General features: G+C 39.1%; 1 protein-coding gene across 2 annotated transcripts in view; it reads left to right on the top strand.

Moving 5' to 3' along the window:
- The window catches only part of ZFPM2 (zinc finger protein, FOG family member 2), a 249,331-nt gene that overhangs the window by 89,122 nt on the left and 141,764 nt on the right, over positions 1–18,445 (top strand). The window contains exons 1-2 of one of the 2 annotated variants that reach the window (XM_086609512.1): positions 1,469–1,490; positions 2,512–2,633. In XM_086609512.1, coding sequence (XP_086465638.1) covers positions 2,610–2,633 — 24 coding nt within the window. In that variant the 5' untranslated portion in view covers positions 1,469–1,490; positions 2,512–2,609. Of the gene's footprint in view, positions 1–1,468; positions 1,491–2,511; positions 2,634–18,445 lie in introns of those variants that run through there. The other variant, XM_086609511.1, reaches the window with a different exon arrangement.

The following is an 18,445-nucleotide window of genomic DNA, read 5'->3' on the forward strand; positions in this document are numbered from 1 at the left end:
GTCACTGTTTGACTGTGTCTGAACCCTTTTCAAATGAAAAATGTCAGTGGCAGAAAGGGAGGCTGAATTATTTTTTAAAAGGGTTTTCAAAGATTCTCATGATTCCTCTGGTATCAGTTAAATGTGACATGTCCATAGACATGGCTGTTTTTTAGTGTGTTGAAGCAAGCAAATGCTACAGTTTTCATCTCTATGTAGAGCGAAAATGCTGCAGTATGCCGAAGTGATCAACATGTTACCTGGCGACACCAGAAAGATTTCTCTCTTCCATAATTAACATATAAAGAGATTTTTAAAAGTTAATACAATTTGTAACAATGTGACTGTGAGAGGGGGAAAAAATGCATATCTTTTTTGTTGTTGTTGTTTAGATGCATATATATTGCATGTGTAAATTAGATGTAATTAATCCATAAGCTTTCCTGCTCATGTACTGCCTTTTATAATGTCATAGCACTGTCACGATGAGGACTCGCCCGCGTACATAGAAGCTTTTGTAAACTGATACAGCTCTATTTCCTAGATTTGTTCCAGTTTGCAGGAAGGATCTGATGCACAATTTTACGTAGTGTAGTTTTGTAATCTGCAACACTCAGAGGTGAAATCTAGATTTCTGTGCTTGAAAATGGAAGCTGGAGCCAAGTCTTCTCTTTGGAAAACAGTTGAGATTAACCCCTGCAGATGAGGAAAAGCTTCACAGCCTGGCTGTAACATAAATCCAGGCATCCATGGGAATGGTGAGCTCAGGGAAGCCTGTGGAGACTGCCTGTAAGCCAGGAGTTACTCACTTCCTCCAGCTCAAGGTTCATTTCACAACAACTGCCAGTTCTAAATCTGGGACAAGTTGACTTCTCGCACAGTTGGACTTTACCCTGTTTGTGGAAAAGCACCGTCCTGATTTCGGGTAGAGTTGTTGAGAAGGGCCGTGCTGATGCGAAAGGCAGGAATTACTGTTGCATCTGGTTGGTATGAAAAGGGAGGAAGAGGCTTTAGCAGGCAGGGAAGACAGGTCGGGAGGAATCATGGCTACAGCAAAGTCGAGGTGAGCTCTGCCACTCATGAGAACAACAACAGATTTTCTGCCTGCCTTCAGGAAGGCCAAAGCTTGGAAATGCAACAGCATGTAAAAATTCAGTAAAAGCGTCTAACAAGAAAAGCACAGATCAGCCCCTCCTCCGTGTTCCATTTTATCCCTCTTAAGGTTTGAAATGGGAATTTATTTTATTTTTTTTAGAAAAGAATGTTAGAAATTGATAGGACAAGGGGTAATGGCTTTAAACTCAAAGAGGGTAGGTTTTGATGAGGTCTAAGGAAGGAATTCTTCACTCTGAGGGTGGTGAGGCACTGGCACAGGTTGCTCAGAGAAGCTGTGGATGCCCCATCCCTGGAGGTGTGCAAGGCCAGGCTGAATGAGGCTTTGGGCAACCTGATGTAATGGAAGGTGTCCCTGCCCATGGCAGGGGGGTTAGAACTAGATGATTTTTAAGGTCCCTTCCAACCCAGATCAGTCTGTGATTCTATGATTCTATGAAATTGTGTATATAAACATAACTGTTGCTATATTTTTAACTGAAGCGTTTGTTTTTTGAAAAATAGGCTTATTGAAGAGACTGGTTTTAAAGAAAGCTTGTCCAGATTATTTTTTTTAATCCTGAAATTAAGTGAAAAACACATTGAGGAGAAAGGTGGTGACTGAATTTTATTTTTATTTCTGTGGTGATGATCAATTGTGTATTATTCTTACTCTTTTCACTGGAAAACCTAGAAAAGTTAAAGTGAGCTAAAGTAACAATTTCACTTTTCAGTGTTAATTTTGAAGTCCTTATTTTCAAAATAGAATTTACTTTTTTAAAAAAAGACAAAGAAGTGCACACCAAATAACCCACTGTATTGCCTCCTCATTGCTTTTAGATGTTTTGTGTTAAGCTAACAATTTTAATTATGTTGGGTCTATTTCTAAAATGTTACTTCATGTAAAACCTCACTCGATTCAAAATCCTTTTTTTCATTGTGGTTAATGTTCTTAGTAGTTTATTCAAAATTATTAGAGTTCTGGATTTATATCGTTAAATGGTATTTCTCACAAATTTTTAGTAACTGAATGCTTCAGAATGCGGTCTTGTGACAGCAAAATGCATCAAGGAGGTTAATGCACCAGGTGTGGATGTTGTTCCTGTCAGCTGTCATCTCCGCCCTCCTCAGCATTTCTTAAGAACTTTTATGAAATCACTATTGTGAATAAAAATACCTTCAAACTCTAATGCGCGTGAAAAGATGCCAGAAAGGAACGGGACTTTCTAAACCAAATTTGAATATAATTATAAGGGAAAAAATGTTTGTTTTTCTCTTGTGCAGGACGACAAGATCAGTTGTTTTTCAGACAAGCATAATTAATTCTCATTATATGGGTCCTCAGAACACTGCGCGTGTAAAGCCGACACAAAGGCAGAGGTGGTTGTTGTCAAGGCACGAGTGAAACTAACTCTCAACACTGCTTGTTTCCTTTGTTTGCAGGAGAGTTGGAGGTGGTCCAGAAAGACGGGGAGCGCAAGGTTCAGAGCCGGCAGCAGCTTCCGGTTGGAACAACATGGGGGCCTTTTGCTGGGAAGATGGATCTGAATAACAACACCTTGGTATGTAGATGCTCCGCGACGCCCCGCTTCGTTATATTGTGTGTCATTCTTTAGGGAATAGCCTGAATTACTGCTTTAGCCGGAGCATTGGAAAACAGGCGCTGTTAGCTTTCACGGACAGTGGTGTTTGGCTCTTTTCCAAGTAGTTCATCTATGGCAACCGTCCGCGTAAAGTTCTTTGGAGCACAGGTAATAGTATTAAACTTGTTATTTTACAGAGGAGGGAAATGTCACTTCCTTGTTTGCTGAACCAAGCCGTTGCATAATATCGGATTTTTTAGTGACTTTTTAAATTTTTCATAGCATTAATTGTTGAATATTTAATTTATATTAATAGATAGTGCGGAAAATAAATAACTACATTATTTTAGGATAAATTTCATTAATTTTACCTTGATGTTTCTGAACATAGTGAGATCAGATTAGAATTATTTTGAAAGGCATCAAAAGGCACCTGTCATATGATATATTCTCAATTAGCCTTGTTTTTTATTCTGGTTGCAGAAAGTATATGGACCATATTACTTACAGGTAATGCTTTGCTGCTCTGAGTTCAGTGCACCGAAAATCATGTCATTCCTAGTTCTTCATTTCATTTTTGTTTATACTGGTTTTAAGTCTAAGCTTCAATATTATTTGTATATAGTTCAGATTAATTTTCTGAGAATATCTGGAAAGGTGACCCTGTATTGAAAAAAAGCAAAAATTATCTCTAGAAGGGTTTAGACAATCTTGGAACATGCTTTTCCCCGTGGGATACTTCCAAAGAACCATTATCTTCGGCTGGATCACTGTCTGCTGTTACAGACTTTGCATGAGCGTATTAACATAAAGACTGGTGGAACTGTTTCACAGAAGTGTATTACATACATTTGGGGTAGAAACGGCTCTGCTGTAAATTGAGAAGCTGAGCTTCCCAGTGTTAGGGATATTGTCCTGCCCTTGGAGAACCTGAAGAGAGCGAGGAATGCTGAGTTGCTGAAGTACCATCTGGGAGAGCGTGAAAGAAGGGTTATGTGGACGTGGGAGAAAAGGAGGAGACATTGTCTTTAACTCCTTTGTGAAGAACCTATGCCTACACATTGGAGTTCTCTTTCTAAGGGCTTGCTAGATAGTATGCATGTTACTTTCTGTAAATATGCATATTAAAATTGTAGTGAAGCCTTATTCTGTTACGAGTACATAGTAGCCCTTTAAGATTTTCATGTTTTGTAGACTCTTTAGTATAATTTATTAATCAAAAGGTGCTAACAAGATGTTACAGAAAGTGGCATGGAAACTTTGTCTATTTCCTAGAGTTCAGTATTCCCAACCCAAATCAGATTTCCCATTCAGGCACCTGAATAAAGGATGGATTTTCCAAAGTACTGGACACTCAGAAATAAGACACACTGTCTTATTGTTAGAAAGGGGAAACTGGACAATTGGAATATCTCTCTCCATTTTCTCCATTCATTTCATTTTTATTTCTTCATCTATTTTATTCTTGGTCTATCAGAATTCTCAAAATGTTTTGCATAAAATGTCATTTACGACAACTCCCTATGAGTCAAATAATTTTCTAAGATTCCACTATTACTACTTTTATCAACTTTCACGCAACAGAAACCTTAGTCCTGGTGTAGCTCAGCGTCAGTCCTCATAATACCTTAGGAAAAATGCTAGTTTTGTGTTGTCTCTATTGCCCTGTCCGCTTGTACCACTTCCTCAGGTATATAAGACTTGAAGATAAACGTTTGAGTATGGGATGTGATGTTGATTAATATTTTACTACAAAAGTTATCATTATCAGATATTCTTAAGAGGAGTTTGCAACATGTCAGCAGTCGATCATATTGTTTCATTTTTGTTTTATGAAGGAGATATAGAGCAAACAATCCTTCCAGCAGGAGCTTGCTGCTCCTTTGGTATAACAGGCATATATTAAGGTCTGTTATTACTTTGTAAATTTGGACAAATACTACTTTTGCTGTAACAAAAACACTTAGCTGAGATATTTTCTTTTTAATGAACTTGTAATTAAGAAGAGAGCAAAGCTGATTTTTTAGTTCGGTGATTATAATTGGATGGAACAACTTAACCTAGTTCAGAGAGAGGTGGGATGAAAGTTTTCAGGACTTTTTTCTCACTACACTGAAAAGATACTTGTTTGTTTCTTGTCAAATTAAATAACATAAAGTCTATTTTTGCTAACAATTGAAAGATTTTACTTTTGTTTTGCCTACTAGTATGAATGCATTTAGAAATCTGAAGAAGTTTTTGTAAACAGAATTGTAGTCCTCAGCGATATTGTTTTGTCCCCTGAGCAACTCCATCCTCTGAGATAACCAAAACCTAACTGGATATGATCTTGAGCATTCTGAGTTAACTTCGAAGATGGATCTGACTTTGAAGTTGGCCCTGCTTTGAGCAGGAGTTTGGACTGGATGACCTCCAGAGGTCCCTTCCAACCTGAATTATTCTGTGTTTCTGTTTCTTTTTCCTGAATATCAGATGTTTCCTGTAATCCTACATTTGTTACTTTAAAATGCTGTGTGAAGAAACGTAAACCTTTTGATAGAACTTTAATTTACTGTTTAAGCAACACAAACCCAGAGCCAGTTTCTACGTATTTTTCTTTTATCTTTTTTTTTCTTGAAACGATTTTGATTTATTTATGATTTTTCTGTTTGCTTGACACATTTGATTACTTTTCTCACTAGCATACATGCTCTCTGTTGTTCATAAGGGGAGTTGCATTTGTTTACTTTGGTTATTTATATCTGTTTTGGAAAGCTCATTTGAGTAAAGCCTCACCTCCCTAGAATTCAATCGAACTTTCACATCAGCAACTGACAGCAGGTTTTGTTCATTTCTGAATGAGAACTTCAAACATCGCACTGTTACAAATATCAAATAATTTTTGCAAAAGAGCTTTTAATGTGAATTTTTGGTATAGAGAGGAAAGGACAGAAAAATTCAGGGACCCTCAGGGGAGTAAATACCACAATTTTTGCAGCTGGTCTCTTTATTGGAAAATATGTTTGTGGCTGACTACAGAGTTTAGTGTTAGCAATGTGACACTGCCTCACAGAATTCATTACCTAGCTGTAACAGTTACACCTTACTTGCTAGCCTTTTACTCTGCACTGTATACAGCCTGTACACGTAATATCCTGTTGAAGTGCTTCTTACATCAAGCAGTGATGTGTTGCTGAATACGGTCTCACTGCTGTTGGCTCAGGAGATGGAGCAAACTGATTAATTCAGCATGGTAATTAATTTAGTCACCATGCCAGATGTCAAATACTTTTTAGATCTTTCAAGTTTCTGTCTTGAAGTGTATTAACAATATAGATCTCAGAGTAGTGCAAGGTTGGGTACCTTGAACAAAAAATATTTAAGTGCTGTTTGCAATTGGAATAAGAATAGCAGGTGTTGACTTCATCAGCAGTGCCTCAGCACTGTCAGGAGACGTGATAAAGCAAGGTCCATATCAGGACTTTAGAATACTCAGACTCTAATGGTAGACTTGAAGTAGCTCAATGACTGATAAAGTTCTTAATTTTTCCCATTTAGGAGCTAGCCAGTACTCATGAATTGTAGAGTGATCAAAACTCCTTGTGAAATTATGTACCCCATTGTGTTACCGTTAGTGTTGATGAAAAAATCTGCATGCAGCCAACAGTAATCTTAAGAATGTTGCTTTTAACAACAAAGAGTGAGTCTTGGATCTTAAAACTTGTCTAGGCATTTAATTCCCATTTCAATCTGAACTTAAGAACTCCTTAAATCATTATTAAATATTTATAGATATCTATTTAGATACTTTTATAATATTTAGAGTGATAGATCTCCTATTTAAATATTTTTAATCATCCATTCCTGTTATTTTGCAAAACTGGTCAAATTCTCCTGCTCTCGACTGCCTGCATAGTGTTTCTATCTGTCTGCACAGTTGGGCATAGAGGTTATTGCCTTCCATTTCCTTCCACTTCTTCTACTTCCCATCAACTGTTCCATAATAGTTGATAGTCCCAAGAAAAGGAAATGCACAGGAGTATCTTTTTGAGCCTAGAAAGGGTACTTCAAAAATAGGAGCTTGTTCTCTTGTTTTACAGTAAAAAGAGATCAGCTGCATGTTTCCAGATTCAGAATTATTCAGATTATATTATTTAATATAACCTTGCTGTTTTGACAAGCAGACACATGAAGAGTTTTGCACAATACTGCTTTCTGTCTACACTCAGCAAGAACTCACCTCTGTGAGGAAAGTGACTTGATTTATTCACTAGTTTTACCAGGAAGACTCCAACTTTGCATCTTGCTTCATCAAAGAAAATTCAGTAGTTGGTGGGTACCTACAAATAGACAGGAATATATTTCTAAGTGTGAAAGTCCTAGCTTGCAATTTCTGTCTTTAACAGGAAAGTGGGTTTGCAGAAATGTCAGGTCTAATGGGAATGGGCAGGTGAGAAGACACGAAGACCTCTCTAGGGTGATTGCACCAACCGTGGAAGGATTCAAGGCCCCAACAGCCTATTTAAGAAAAAGCCGTGTGCTTGCTTTTTCCTAGCTGTAAATATTTTCCCTGTTTGAGGGACAACTTGATGGGAGTGAAGCCCTTGGAAACAAAAGCAGCACAGAACCACATCGCCCACAACGGAGGTCGAGCAGAGGCTCACAACGTTGCTCCAGCAGTCAAGTGGAGGCATTCTGAACGTCCTTCTGCCTTGGCTGCTGCTGTCTAGTTTTTGGTGTTAATCCGTGCCCGTGGCAGGGTTTTGCAAAGCAAAACAATGAGCAGCTGGATCCTGCGCCCCGTTCTCGCTGTCTTGTCTCAGGGAGGAGCGCACGGAGCAGACCTGTGTTGGCCTGATAAGGAAAAGAGGATTCCACATGGTGGTGAAGGGAACGGCGGGAGGAGAGCGGGCAGGGTCAGGCCAGCAAGCAGTAGGAGACAACAGGGACCCTTTCGTAGCATCTGGGAGGTTCAGCGCCGAAGCGACACTTCTTCTGGAAGATGTCCTCATGAAACTGTTGGAGTGGGCAGCATGCGAGGGGCTGAGGAGCCAAGGTTCAAATCACGTCTGAGTTACTCCCTAATCTGTGGCTGGGCACTTCAGGTCGAAATCCTCGTCGCTGTAGTAACCAGAAGATTTTACTCTTCAGAGTTGCAGTGGCAGTTTGCTGGGCACTTTGGTCGAAGGTGCCGTACAGCCATCGAGACAGTCAGTAGTCCAGCTATAGTCAGGCTGTTGTCTCTGCTTCTCTTGTTCAAACATGGAAAGGGATAAAGCAGGTTTTATCTTTAGATATTTACCTGCAAATGAGGATTTTGGCTCTTGTTAGCACAGAGCCATTTTAATGTTTAATTACTGAAAATAGCGTATTGAGTAATGAACCTTGTTTCTAATCTTTATTATACTCGGTTTATACCTTTAAGTACCTCAAGTGACTACAAAAGCATTTCTTTCTCGTTTTTACTACTGTTACTGCCTGACTCTTCATGTTTAATACTAGTTTGAAACCACTTGCTTCTGTCCCACACATGAGCAGACATTAATGTAACAGCACTTTTGGACAGCACATGGTGTCACACCTACAGCGATGTGCTGATGTGCTCCGGAAGAGTCAGGGTTGGCCACTTCATGCAAACTAAAACATTAAAAATACATTCATATACTGAGATGATGTGGACGTCCACATGACCGTCCACAATGGTCTTTGAGAACACGTTTTCTCACGTTGCCTCACCTTTTACAAAGTGCTCTCTCATTTATATAGACATGTAGTTGAAGGGAGAGCAATGACAAGAACTTTTTTTAAAACTTTTGAGCATAATTGTAGTTTGGACGCTTCTATTATTTTTAAAAAAAGATTTAGTTAATGCTATTTTATCTACATTTACACAACAGTTAATTTATAACATGTTACTAACAATGATAGTCAGATGTGTTAACAATCTGAATAAACACGCTTTTTTGAAAAAAGCTGAAAACGGTTTTCTCCAGCTTGCAGAATTAGTTTCCACAATGCCAATAGGTGATGATGCATCATGGCCCATCAAAAGAAAGAGCACACTGATCATGCACCTCTGTCTAAATGCTGTTAGTGTAGTGGTGTTACTACTGCATGCCATCACCATAGCCTTAATTTTAAGATATTAAATGTTTAAGGGACATACAAATATGATTTGTTTTGAAAAAAAACAGAACACAAATGTTCACAGGAAGACAGGGTCGAAATTACTTTCTTCCTTTTTATTTCTTTATTTCTATATTGATGATTTCCAGAATATAGTATTATGTCAATAGAGGATTTTTGCATAAATTCGCTTTTGTTATTTAACCTCTTTTCCTTGACTACATCCCTTTTTTAAGACTACACATATCCATGATTCATTTTGACATCTGTTTATCAAAGCAGCAGAACTTCAACATTTATTTAAAACTGCCACTGGTCACTTTGAAAGGTTTTTTGAAATAATTCAGTTACTTGGTGCTTGCTATAAGCATCTCCATTAAGCAGACTTTATCCTAATACTATTGTAATTAAGTAATAGACATTACCAATCATGCTTATTAAACTCACTCAGTTCCCTGGGACAAAACTCAATAAACTATCTGTCCTGTTTTAGCACACTTCATTTCAGTAGGGAGGTCCTTCTCAAAGTGGGAATGTGCCCTAGGGCACATTGCCAGGGAGCTTTGGAGAATAGAGCAAGGGGACAACCCACTGTCAGAGTCGGGGCAAGGTCAGGAGTCTGAAACAGAAAAAGGGCAAGAAAATTTGATTTGGAGCTTCCCAGGCAGCAGACGCAGAGGGACACACCGTCTGAAAGTGCCAGGCTCTTCCATCTTAGGATATGGGGAAAAGCAGAGAGAAGACAAAGTGTACTGGAGCACATATTGCACTGTTAAGCTGTTTAGAGAGAAACACTGCAATAAACTGTGCAGCAGCAACATATTCTTATATAGGACAAGGGGCGATGGTTTTAAACTGAAAGAAGGTAGATTTAGATGAGACGTAAGGAAGAAATTCTTCACTCTGAGGGTGGTGAGGCACTAGAACAGGTTGCCCAGAGAAGCTGTGGATGCCCCATCCCTGGAAATGTTCAAGGCCAGGTTGGATGAGGCTTTGAGCAACCTGATGTAATGGAAGGTGTCCCTGCCCGTGGCAGGGGGGTTGGAACTGGATGATCTTTGGGGTGCCTTCCAACCCAAACTGTTCTATGATTCTGTGATTCTTGTGCTGATAGACGATGGTCATCTAGTCTGATCTTCTCTGTACCAGAGGCATTAAGACTTGAATGGTTACTTTGGTATTGTAGATTTTTGCTAAATTTGTACACAGCTTTTAGAATGGGGTGTAGTCTTACCTAAAAACTTTGGACGAGAGAAATAATTGCTTTAACTCCATTTAAGGTCATTCATGTAGCTCAGTACACTGAAATACCTGACAGGCACGAGTTCAACATCCATGTTTAAGATGAGAAATTTAACATTTATGTTGTCCTCTGAGGAAATTTTTAAAATTCATGCTTTTTGTAATGATATTTCTTCTTATTTATAAAACATATGTATTATTATAGACTAAGAAGATATAAAATGTCAGATTTAAATATTCAGTGGTTTTTGAAATAACTTTCTTCTCACTAAATGTTAAAGAACATAATTTTTTTTTTCACTCTGAAATAAGATTCAGCTTCTGAAATGTTGGCACATTTTCTTCAGTAGTTTCACATCCATAGAACAAGCATAGAAAATTCTACGTCTAAAGTTCTTTTAGTGGAACATAAAGCTATGAAGATGCTTGTGTCTATGAAGACATTTTCATTGTTAAGCCAAGAATTTGGTAGTTACAACGGGCACTGAACTGAAAGACCCAGAGGCTTGTGTTCTCTGTGCCTGCCCAAGAGCAGTTAGCCTTGGTGTACATCCATAGTGGAGACAAGCACCATGATGCTATTCCCCGTGGAATTGTAGTAGCACTTCTGTTGCATCCATTACATTGTCCAGGTATATGTCTGGATATACAAAAGACATATGATTATGAAAACAGCAATCTATGCTTTCCATCAGACTTGTGGAGGCAATAGTGAGCAGTAGTTTGGAATAAAGTGTGCTGTAGAGAAAATTCTGGCGTGAAAAGGAAATTCACCTTTTGATAGTGTCAAAATTGGTTTGTGCAAATAAAAGTACAGACCAAGATACCATATCATAGTAAAAATTACAAGATTTGAAATGACTGTCTGTCTTCATTTAAAAAAAAAAAGACTTTAAGTAAAGGAATGCACCTGTGGTTTCAGTGAAGACAGTGGCTGCTTGCTGTTCACTTCTGTACAGTGTGATGGAATGACTGAAATTCCAAACGTCAGTTCCCTTTCTGTCTGAATATGCTTGAGAGAAGTAGCCTGTACATTTTCAAGAATGGTGGAAATAAAAGGTATTTCTAGTTGTTTCACTACCAGCCAACTTAACTGCATCCTGTGAAAGTGGATTTTTGAATGTTTCAAATAGAAAAAACTTCTCAATATTTATAGTAAGTATAGTTAGTACTGTATGTATGAATACATAAATTACGTATAAAAATACATGAATACAGAAATTATAGATAAAAAATGTAAGTGTAGTAAGTATATGTGTATTTGTACATAGAATCATAGAATTATAGAATGGTTTGGGTTAGAAGGCACCTTAAAAATCATCGATTTCCAACCTCCCTGCCATGGGCAGGGACACCTTCTACTACATCAGGTTGCTCAAAGCCTCATCCAATATGGTCTTGAACACTTGCAGGGGTGGGGCATCCACAGCTTCTCTGGGCAACCTGTTCCAGTGCCTGACCAGGCTTAGAGGAAGAGTATATATATATATCTATATATGCACACAATGTAAGTGTGCGAGTATGTAAACCCCGTGTATTTAAGTCAGAAGAAATTACTTACTGTTATTAGTTCCTAAAAATCAGAGTTTTATTTGAAAGGCTAACATTTTACTGAACTTTCTTCTCCATTCAGATATAGTTCCTTTTCTAATGATGTAGTATCACATAGCCGGTAGCAAAATTTGTCCTTTTCCAGATGCAGCAGATCTACTTTGCACCACTAAAATATGGGCAATCCAGAGCTTGGCCAGAGATCTTAAGTGCTGAGTGAGGTTTGTAAATACCCTGGGCCTCATTTTTCAAGCCTGGAGAACAAGTTCATCAATCTAACCCCGTGGTGGCCTCTCAGGCTCCAGGGGAGCTGAAAAGACAATGGGCTCCAGTCATTAGGGCTCCACTGGGAAGAGCGCAGGAGTCACCGTCGCTTGCCGTCCTTGCCCTCTGCCAGCCCCAGACCACCTGCAACAGGGAAAAGGCTGCAGCAAGGCATGCACAACCAGTACTCTACCTGATGATGTCATTTATTTGCAGGGTTTTGTGCATGTCCTGACATTCCATGCATGATAAATTATGTGCATAGCCTCGTCTGATTTGATAGGGTTTCGTATTCTTGTCCCATCTTAACTAAGTTAGCATTAATTAACAAACTTTTACCCCCTTTCTTTTCACGAAGGTGTTTTATCATGTATTCTACTGACTAGAGAGCATGGGAAAGTATTTCAGTGTATTTAAAAAATGTTTCACAAATTGTGAAAGTTAAGTATAGTTACAATATTTTTTTTTTGTTTGAGCTCTTTTAAATATTTAGGGAATAATTGAGTTTTACATAGACAAAATACTGTCCTTTCTGTTCTCTGAGGGAAGGACAGTATTCTGAATGCTGCTGGTGAACCTATAATAAACTACATAGCATTTTATATATATATATATATATATAAAAATCATAGTTTATGTAGGTTATTCTCAACTCTGAGAAAATGTCTTATAATGTAAAATTCTCCCTGTCAGAGATCAGAATTTTATTTCTTGTTTTTGACATTTCAGTTGATATCTCAAAAGCATAGGAGAGATTTTTTTAATAAAAGCTTCACATATGTTAGTAATTACTATCATTTATGTGTTTATTTATAAACATCTCACATTTCCCAAAATACTTTTTTTTTTTTTCTTTGAAGCTCTCTTTTCCACATGACAGTCTCTGATCTGGGGGATGAGTGACCACTTTTTTTAAAAGATGAAACTGGAACTCCTGCCATGTGTGAGGACGCTAAAACAAGTTTAGGGGAGCTGAGGGAGGTGTGCCTCAGCGCTGGGGAGGTGAGGAAGGATTCTTCCCTCTCTCCCCCTCCTGCAAGCTGTTGTCCTCACTTTTGGAAGAAAACTAGGACAAATTAGCATAAAAAGAAGAGAGGAATAAATCAGAAAACAATAGTAGGTCCGAAATAGCTTAGTTTCTTCTTTTGCGCGTGTGTTGAAGCAGGCCCAGTTCTGCTATTGCTAATTTTTAATTCCACCATGGATCTCACAATATGTCTTAGTCTTATTTCTTTGCTTTTATGGTGTTCCCTCCTCTTGGATGCGATTGCATTTACTACATTAAATATTGGATCTTGTTCTTCATATTTGTTAAATTCCAGATTGCGTTCTTCTCTTTTGGGATCCACTTGTTTTACCTTACTCCTGTTTCTTTTCTCATTCTGGTCAAACCACCTCCCTTCCTCCAAGCCAAAACACCATCTTAATCCTGTACACTCCTGTGGTGGAGGGCTTCCTTCGCTTCCCAGATCCACCTGGATCGTGGTCCATGGAAAGATACGAGGGGTTGCATGAGGTGAACCTGCCAGACTTGTAGACATAGGTATCAGCAAGGGAGATTTAGGTTAGATATGAGAAGGAGCTTCTTAGCAGTAATGAGGATGAAAGGCTGGAAGAGATGCAGGATGTGGCTGGTGTCTGTAAGAATGAGCTGGACCAAGGTGATGGAGCGGTGTAGGCGCAGCGGAGCCGTGGCACGGGGCAACGGAACGAAGCAGGTGACCCTGGGGCTTTTGGCACCCTGATGCTGAGAAACGTCTGCAGCCAACTTCACTTCTTTGGCTGCCCAGAGACGCCTGCAGGTAGCTAAAATCTTTCAAGAGTGGCTTTAAAAAGGCCAGAATGAGACACTGTTTTTTGTAGAAAATGGCAGATGGGACGTTACAGCAAGGTAGACAGTTGGTCACACCAGTATAGGGTACCGTTTTCAAAATCTAATTGAAATATAACAAGGGCTTACTGGGAGATAAGGAAGTAAGCAGCTATATTTCTTTGGCATATCCCTTCCCAATTGCCTGCAGCTTTTTTTTTCTTCTGAATGTTCTCCCTTCCCGCTCCAGTTTGTTGCTAACTAAAGTTAGAAGTAACACACTACGTGTAACCAAATATTAAATCAGTGCAGCTTTCTCAATACATTTTTCTCAGCTGTACTTAGGACTTTATTTCTAGAGTACTCTGTACCTCTTTTTAAGAAATGCTGTCTAATTTATAAGGATCATTATCCCAGGTTTCTGTGTCACAGATTTGCAAAGTGTGAGCAATGGTATTGCATTTTCAGGATGCCAGATGTGTGCACTTTGATCTGGTGCTACAGCATGCCTCAGGGAGTAAGCTGCATCTTGATTTCTTTAGTCCGTCATCCACTATCAGGTAGCAGAGCCCGATTAGGCAGGCTGAAAAACAGAGAGCACGCAGTGGGTTAGGTGAGGAAACATTTACGAGCAGGCTCTTGGCATCACCGGCATCCTTGGTGCTCATTTCGTGGTCCTGTTTTGTGCTGGTAAATCTCTTTAACGCCTACCGGAACAGCAATGGGTACCTGCATGTCGGGGATGACTGCACGTGCACTGATTGCTTTTGACAACACTTCTCCCTCCACCACCACCCCCAGCAGTGGAAAATGAGAAGAATATCCATGTTTTGAAACTTGACCTCTCATAAATGTGAGACTGCTTGGTGTGGTTGTGCCTCCTTGACATTCCTCGCATTCCCTCCTCCCAGCCAATTGTTAGCACTTGTAGCAGTGTTAAAGTGGCTTTGTAGTAGCACCTACTACGCTTGCTCTGGCTAGTGGCATACATGGGACTAAATGACCTTTCTGACCTTTAAGAAGCATTTCCTTGTCAGTCATACCAAAGATACTTGTCCATCTAATTCTTTGTTCACTGTAACTACCACAACTGTGAGGTCTCCTGAACCCTTCAGAAATACAATCATGATGTTCTCCTTGTTTTCTGTGTTTCTCTGGCTGCAGTGTTGGACAGGACGACTTGCAAAGTCTGCCTTGGGATGGTTGCAAGGTGTGGGGAAGTAAAGAGTTTAAAGGGGCGGCATCCACTGTCGTGGCCACTGCAGCTTGATGTTTAACCTTGTGAGAGCTGCAGCAGCACACTGCATTGATATTACCGCTTTAAAAATTTGTTGAGATAACAAAGCTTGTTGAAGTTATTTTTTCAAGAAAACATATAACGTACGCAAAACTCTTGCAAATGAAGTATGTGTTAGAGATCACGGTTTATATGCCTGTATTTTTTACTCTCACTAGGTGTTTCTCTGTTTCCATGTATAGTCTTTGAAAAGAATGTAAAGCATAAAAGGGAATGGACAACAATCAAAATTTTAAACGGTGATTAATATGCACTTAGGACTTGAGTTTGACTAGCACTGAGCACCAGCAGGAGGTGCTGGGCACCCCAAGCTTTCCTTCAAAGCAGTTGGGCTGAGGTATGCTTAGCATTTTGTGACACTGAACACTGCAAGTGCAGCCTGTAAACCTCTCCAAAGAAGATAAATATTTGTTATTTTATTTGACCTTGAAGATGGGACTGGTTTGATAGGGTTAAGGTCAATGAGTATATTATTTTTAGATGAGATACGGAGTACATGGATGGTTCTGCTTTATTTTAGTGTGTTAACATCTGGCAGCATTCTGTGTTCCATATGCTGCTGATTGTCCTGATACATTCATCTTCAGTGATTATCAAAAAGATTTCAGTGCTCTGGAGTTAATCACACATTTGAGAAGACAAATACATGAAGATAAGTCGAAAAACTGTGTGTGGGTTTTTATGTGTAAGACCAATATTTGGATAATCTTGGCAAGTATCCTATTAATTTAGAAATATTTTTTAAATTGACTTAATTAGCTAATGACTGTAAGTGCTGTAAGAATGAAAAATAGCATATTAGTGTTCAATATTATTATCACAATAGACACAGGGAACATTGCTCCTTGGAAATCTGATTGTGTCCTTTTAATTCTGCATGTTGCACACTTGCTTATTTCTACTAATGATGAATAGTTACAGGGGTTTTAGATTTGCACCCTTTTCTCATGTATTATTTTTGTATGACTACAGTATAGGGAAGTTTAGCTATGCTTGTGCTGTTTCATTACAAAAAGTACACACATAACTATCAACTGACCTCTTTTTTTTTTCTTTTTTTCTTCCTTTTTTTATACCAGTGTTTTCCCTTTTCCTGGGTTGATAACATTTTTTCGAGGGCTATAAATTATTATTTTCATTCTGTGCTGTTTTGGCCTTACATGCTAACAGCTTCAGGGGAGAAAGACTTAAGAGTTTCACAGAGAATTTGCCACATCAAAGCAGGTGTTCCCTTTAACAGTATCGTCTTCTTTCTGAAAATGCAGAAAGTCTACCATGATCAGAACGAATGGTGAGGCAAAAATTAAACGAAGCCAGATGTCTGCCAACCTTGTACCTCTCTTGTGGCTTTTGCCCCAACCCACACTCACCTTAGAGACCAGTCCTCTAGGCTTACCCATCGTGGGGCTCTCCCATGCCCCTGATTCCTGCAAAAAATAGTTGAAGTAAGAAAACAGACATAGGGCTCAAAGTCTAAAAAGACGACCCTCTGCTTCTTGCAGCTCCTGTAAGACAGCCCCTTGCTACTCTGCTCCCTGCTAACAAGGAAGGGCACCATGAAATCAGCTGTGGCCATGGCTCTTCAGGCAAAACCTGAATCCAGGATCTGTCCACACAATGCTGTGTGGGATGTCTGGTCAAGATAGACATCAGGAAAGCAGCAGGAAAGCTAAAGTGGCAGTTTGCCACAAAACAGAAGGCACAGAGCAAACTAAAGTAGTGATATTGCTACTCAATATTTCTCTCTTAATTGAATATCCATCATTTCAAAGAAAAAAAATAGGCAGCAAAATCTCTTAGGGCACATAACATATCCATATCCACCATTCAGATAAAACTTGTTTTATTTTATCATGCACAAATTTGTTTAGATCTTAGCAGTGTCCACTCTTTCCGTTGCCAATATCTATTAATGATAATTACTTCAAATACTATACTCACTCGGTGATAGCATCACATCATGGTGAGGAAGATTGTGATCTTATCTAAACCTATTCTGTTTAACTCTGACACTCCTTCTATTATAGTGGGACCCTGATAAGATCATGCCTGTTAGGATCAGACATTAGTTGGAATCAATATTTGAAAATGTGCCTGTTTTTGCTTAATAGCAAAGTTAGTGTGAGGGTCAGAGTGAGATCATTTGTTGGATGAGATTGTACAGCTTCATCTTGTAATGGAAATGTGTTCTTTGCTTCAGCTGCTGGTGAAAAGTAAAAACAAGGGCTCTTTGAAAGTTGTACAGCTTTGCTCACAATCACTGTGTAAGGAAGATACAATCATTATTATGATATTTAACATCTGTAGTGCTGCAGCATGTTGAGGTTCTAGTTGGGAACTGGTGCTTCTTTGGGCTAGACTCTGTCTGAACCTGATATTAAAAAGACAGCTGCTGGTCTCAGCTCGCTCAGGCCCTGGTTTCAGACCAGACGTGAATACAATGGCAGCAAGCAAGCGTGGGAGGCAAAAGCTAAACCAGAGATAATTAAGATTAGTATAATAAACAACAGTTACATCACACTACAGCAGCAGACGTGAGTTTTGTAGAGATAGTGAATGAAAAATGCAGTGAGTTTGCAGATGATTTCAGAGAATTCTTCCTGTATGCATTCATCTAGTGGAATAAGATGCAAATGAATTGGGGTATTTATTTAGGTGGGAATTTCGAAACTCATCTGCTGATAAAGAAGGATGTAATCCAAATCAGGGATGGTGAACCCTTTTAGTGCCTTGTGCCAAATTTATTTTAGAAGCCCAGAAGCTCATGTGCTGCCAATATAAATCTCTCTATACCAAACCTGGCACCAGTGCCAGCAGTTTACAGTTGCTGGTGGAGATGAAGAATCAGAAAACACAAAGAAGCATAATGCTGTTTTGCTGAAAAATATGGTTACTCTTATTGTAAGACTTTTCAGGATTTGGTCAACGAAACCGAAGCAAAGCCTGAGGGTATTGTATGGGATGTTTGAGAGCTGCAGGGCTCCTTTCTCCTCAAGAACATAAATTTTTACTCTTTCCTAAATAAAAAGTCCAACAATATAAATCAAAAATAAAAAGTGAATAGTGAATAACCCATTGTTTTGATCACTGGACTGCAGAATGTGAGTGACACTAGTTCTGTGCCTGAAGTTGGCATCAAAGGGCCTCGTGCACAGCTTCCAGGGTGAGGCAAGTGCCATGACCATGGGGCTGCTCTAGAAGGAGTGGCTCCAAGAGATATTTTAATAGATCTGTTATAGCCTTGGAATGTAAAATGAAAATAAGTTTGGAAATGGCCATATTTTTATCTAGGTAAACTGCTAATATTAGTGTTGTGCAAAGACCTGGGCTGTGTCTACCAGTCATTTCCATTTCAGTAATGCCATGCATCACTGAGTGTGTCTGATCTTAACCTCTAAATTCTTGTGGTTTGACTTGGATTTCCTTTACAGTTCCCAAGTTGATCACAGTTCCTCGCATTTGACACACCAGTCACTAAATTTATGACACTGTTTTCTAAAAGGGATGAACATACACATGAGA

Source organism: Tauraco erythrolophus, chromosome 3, assembly GCF_009769465.1.
Source record: "Tauraco erythrolophus isolate bTauEry1 chromosome 3, bTauEry1.pri, whole genome shotgun sequence".
In the NCBI taxonomy this organism is placed as follows: domain Eukaryota; kingdom Metazoa; phylum Chordata; class Aves; order Musophagiformes; family Musophagidae; genus Tauraco; species Tauraco erythrolophus.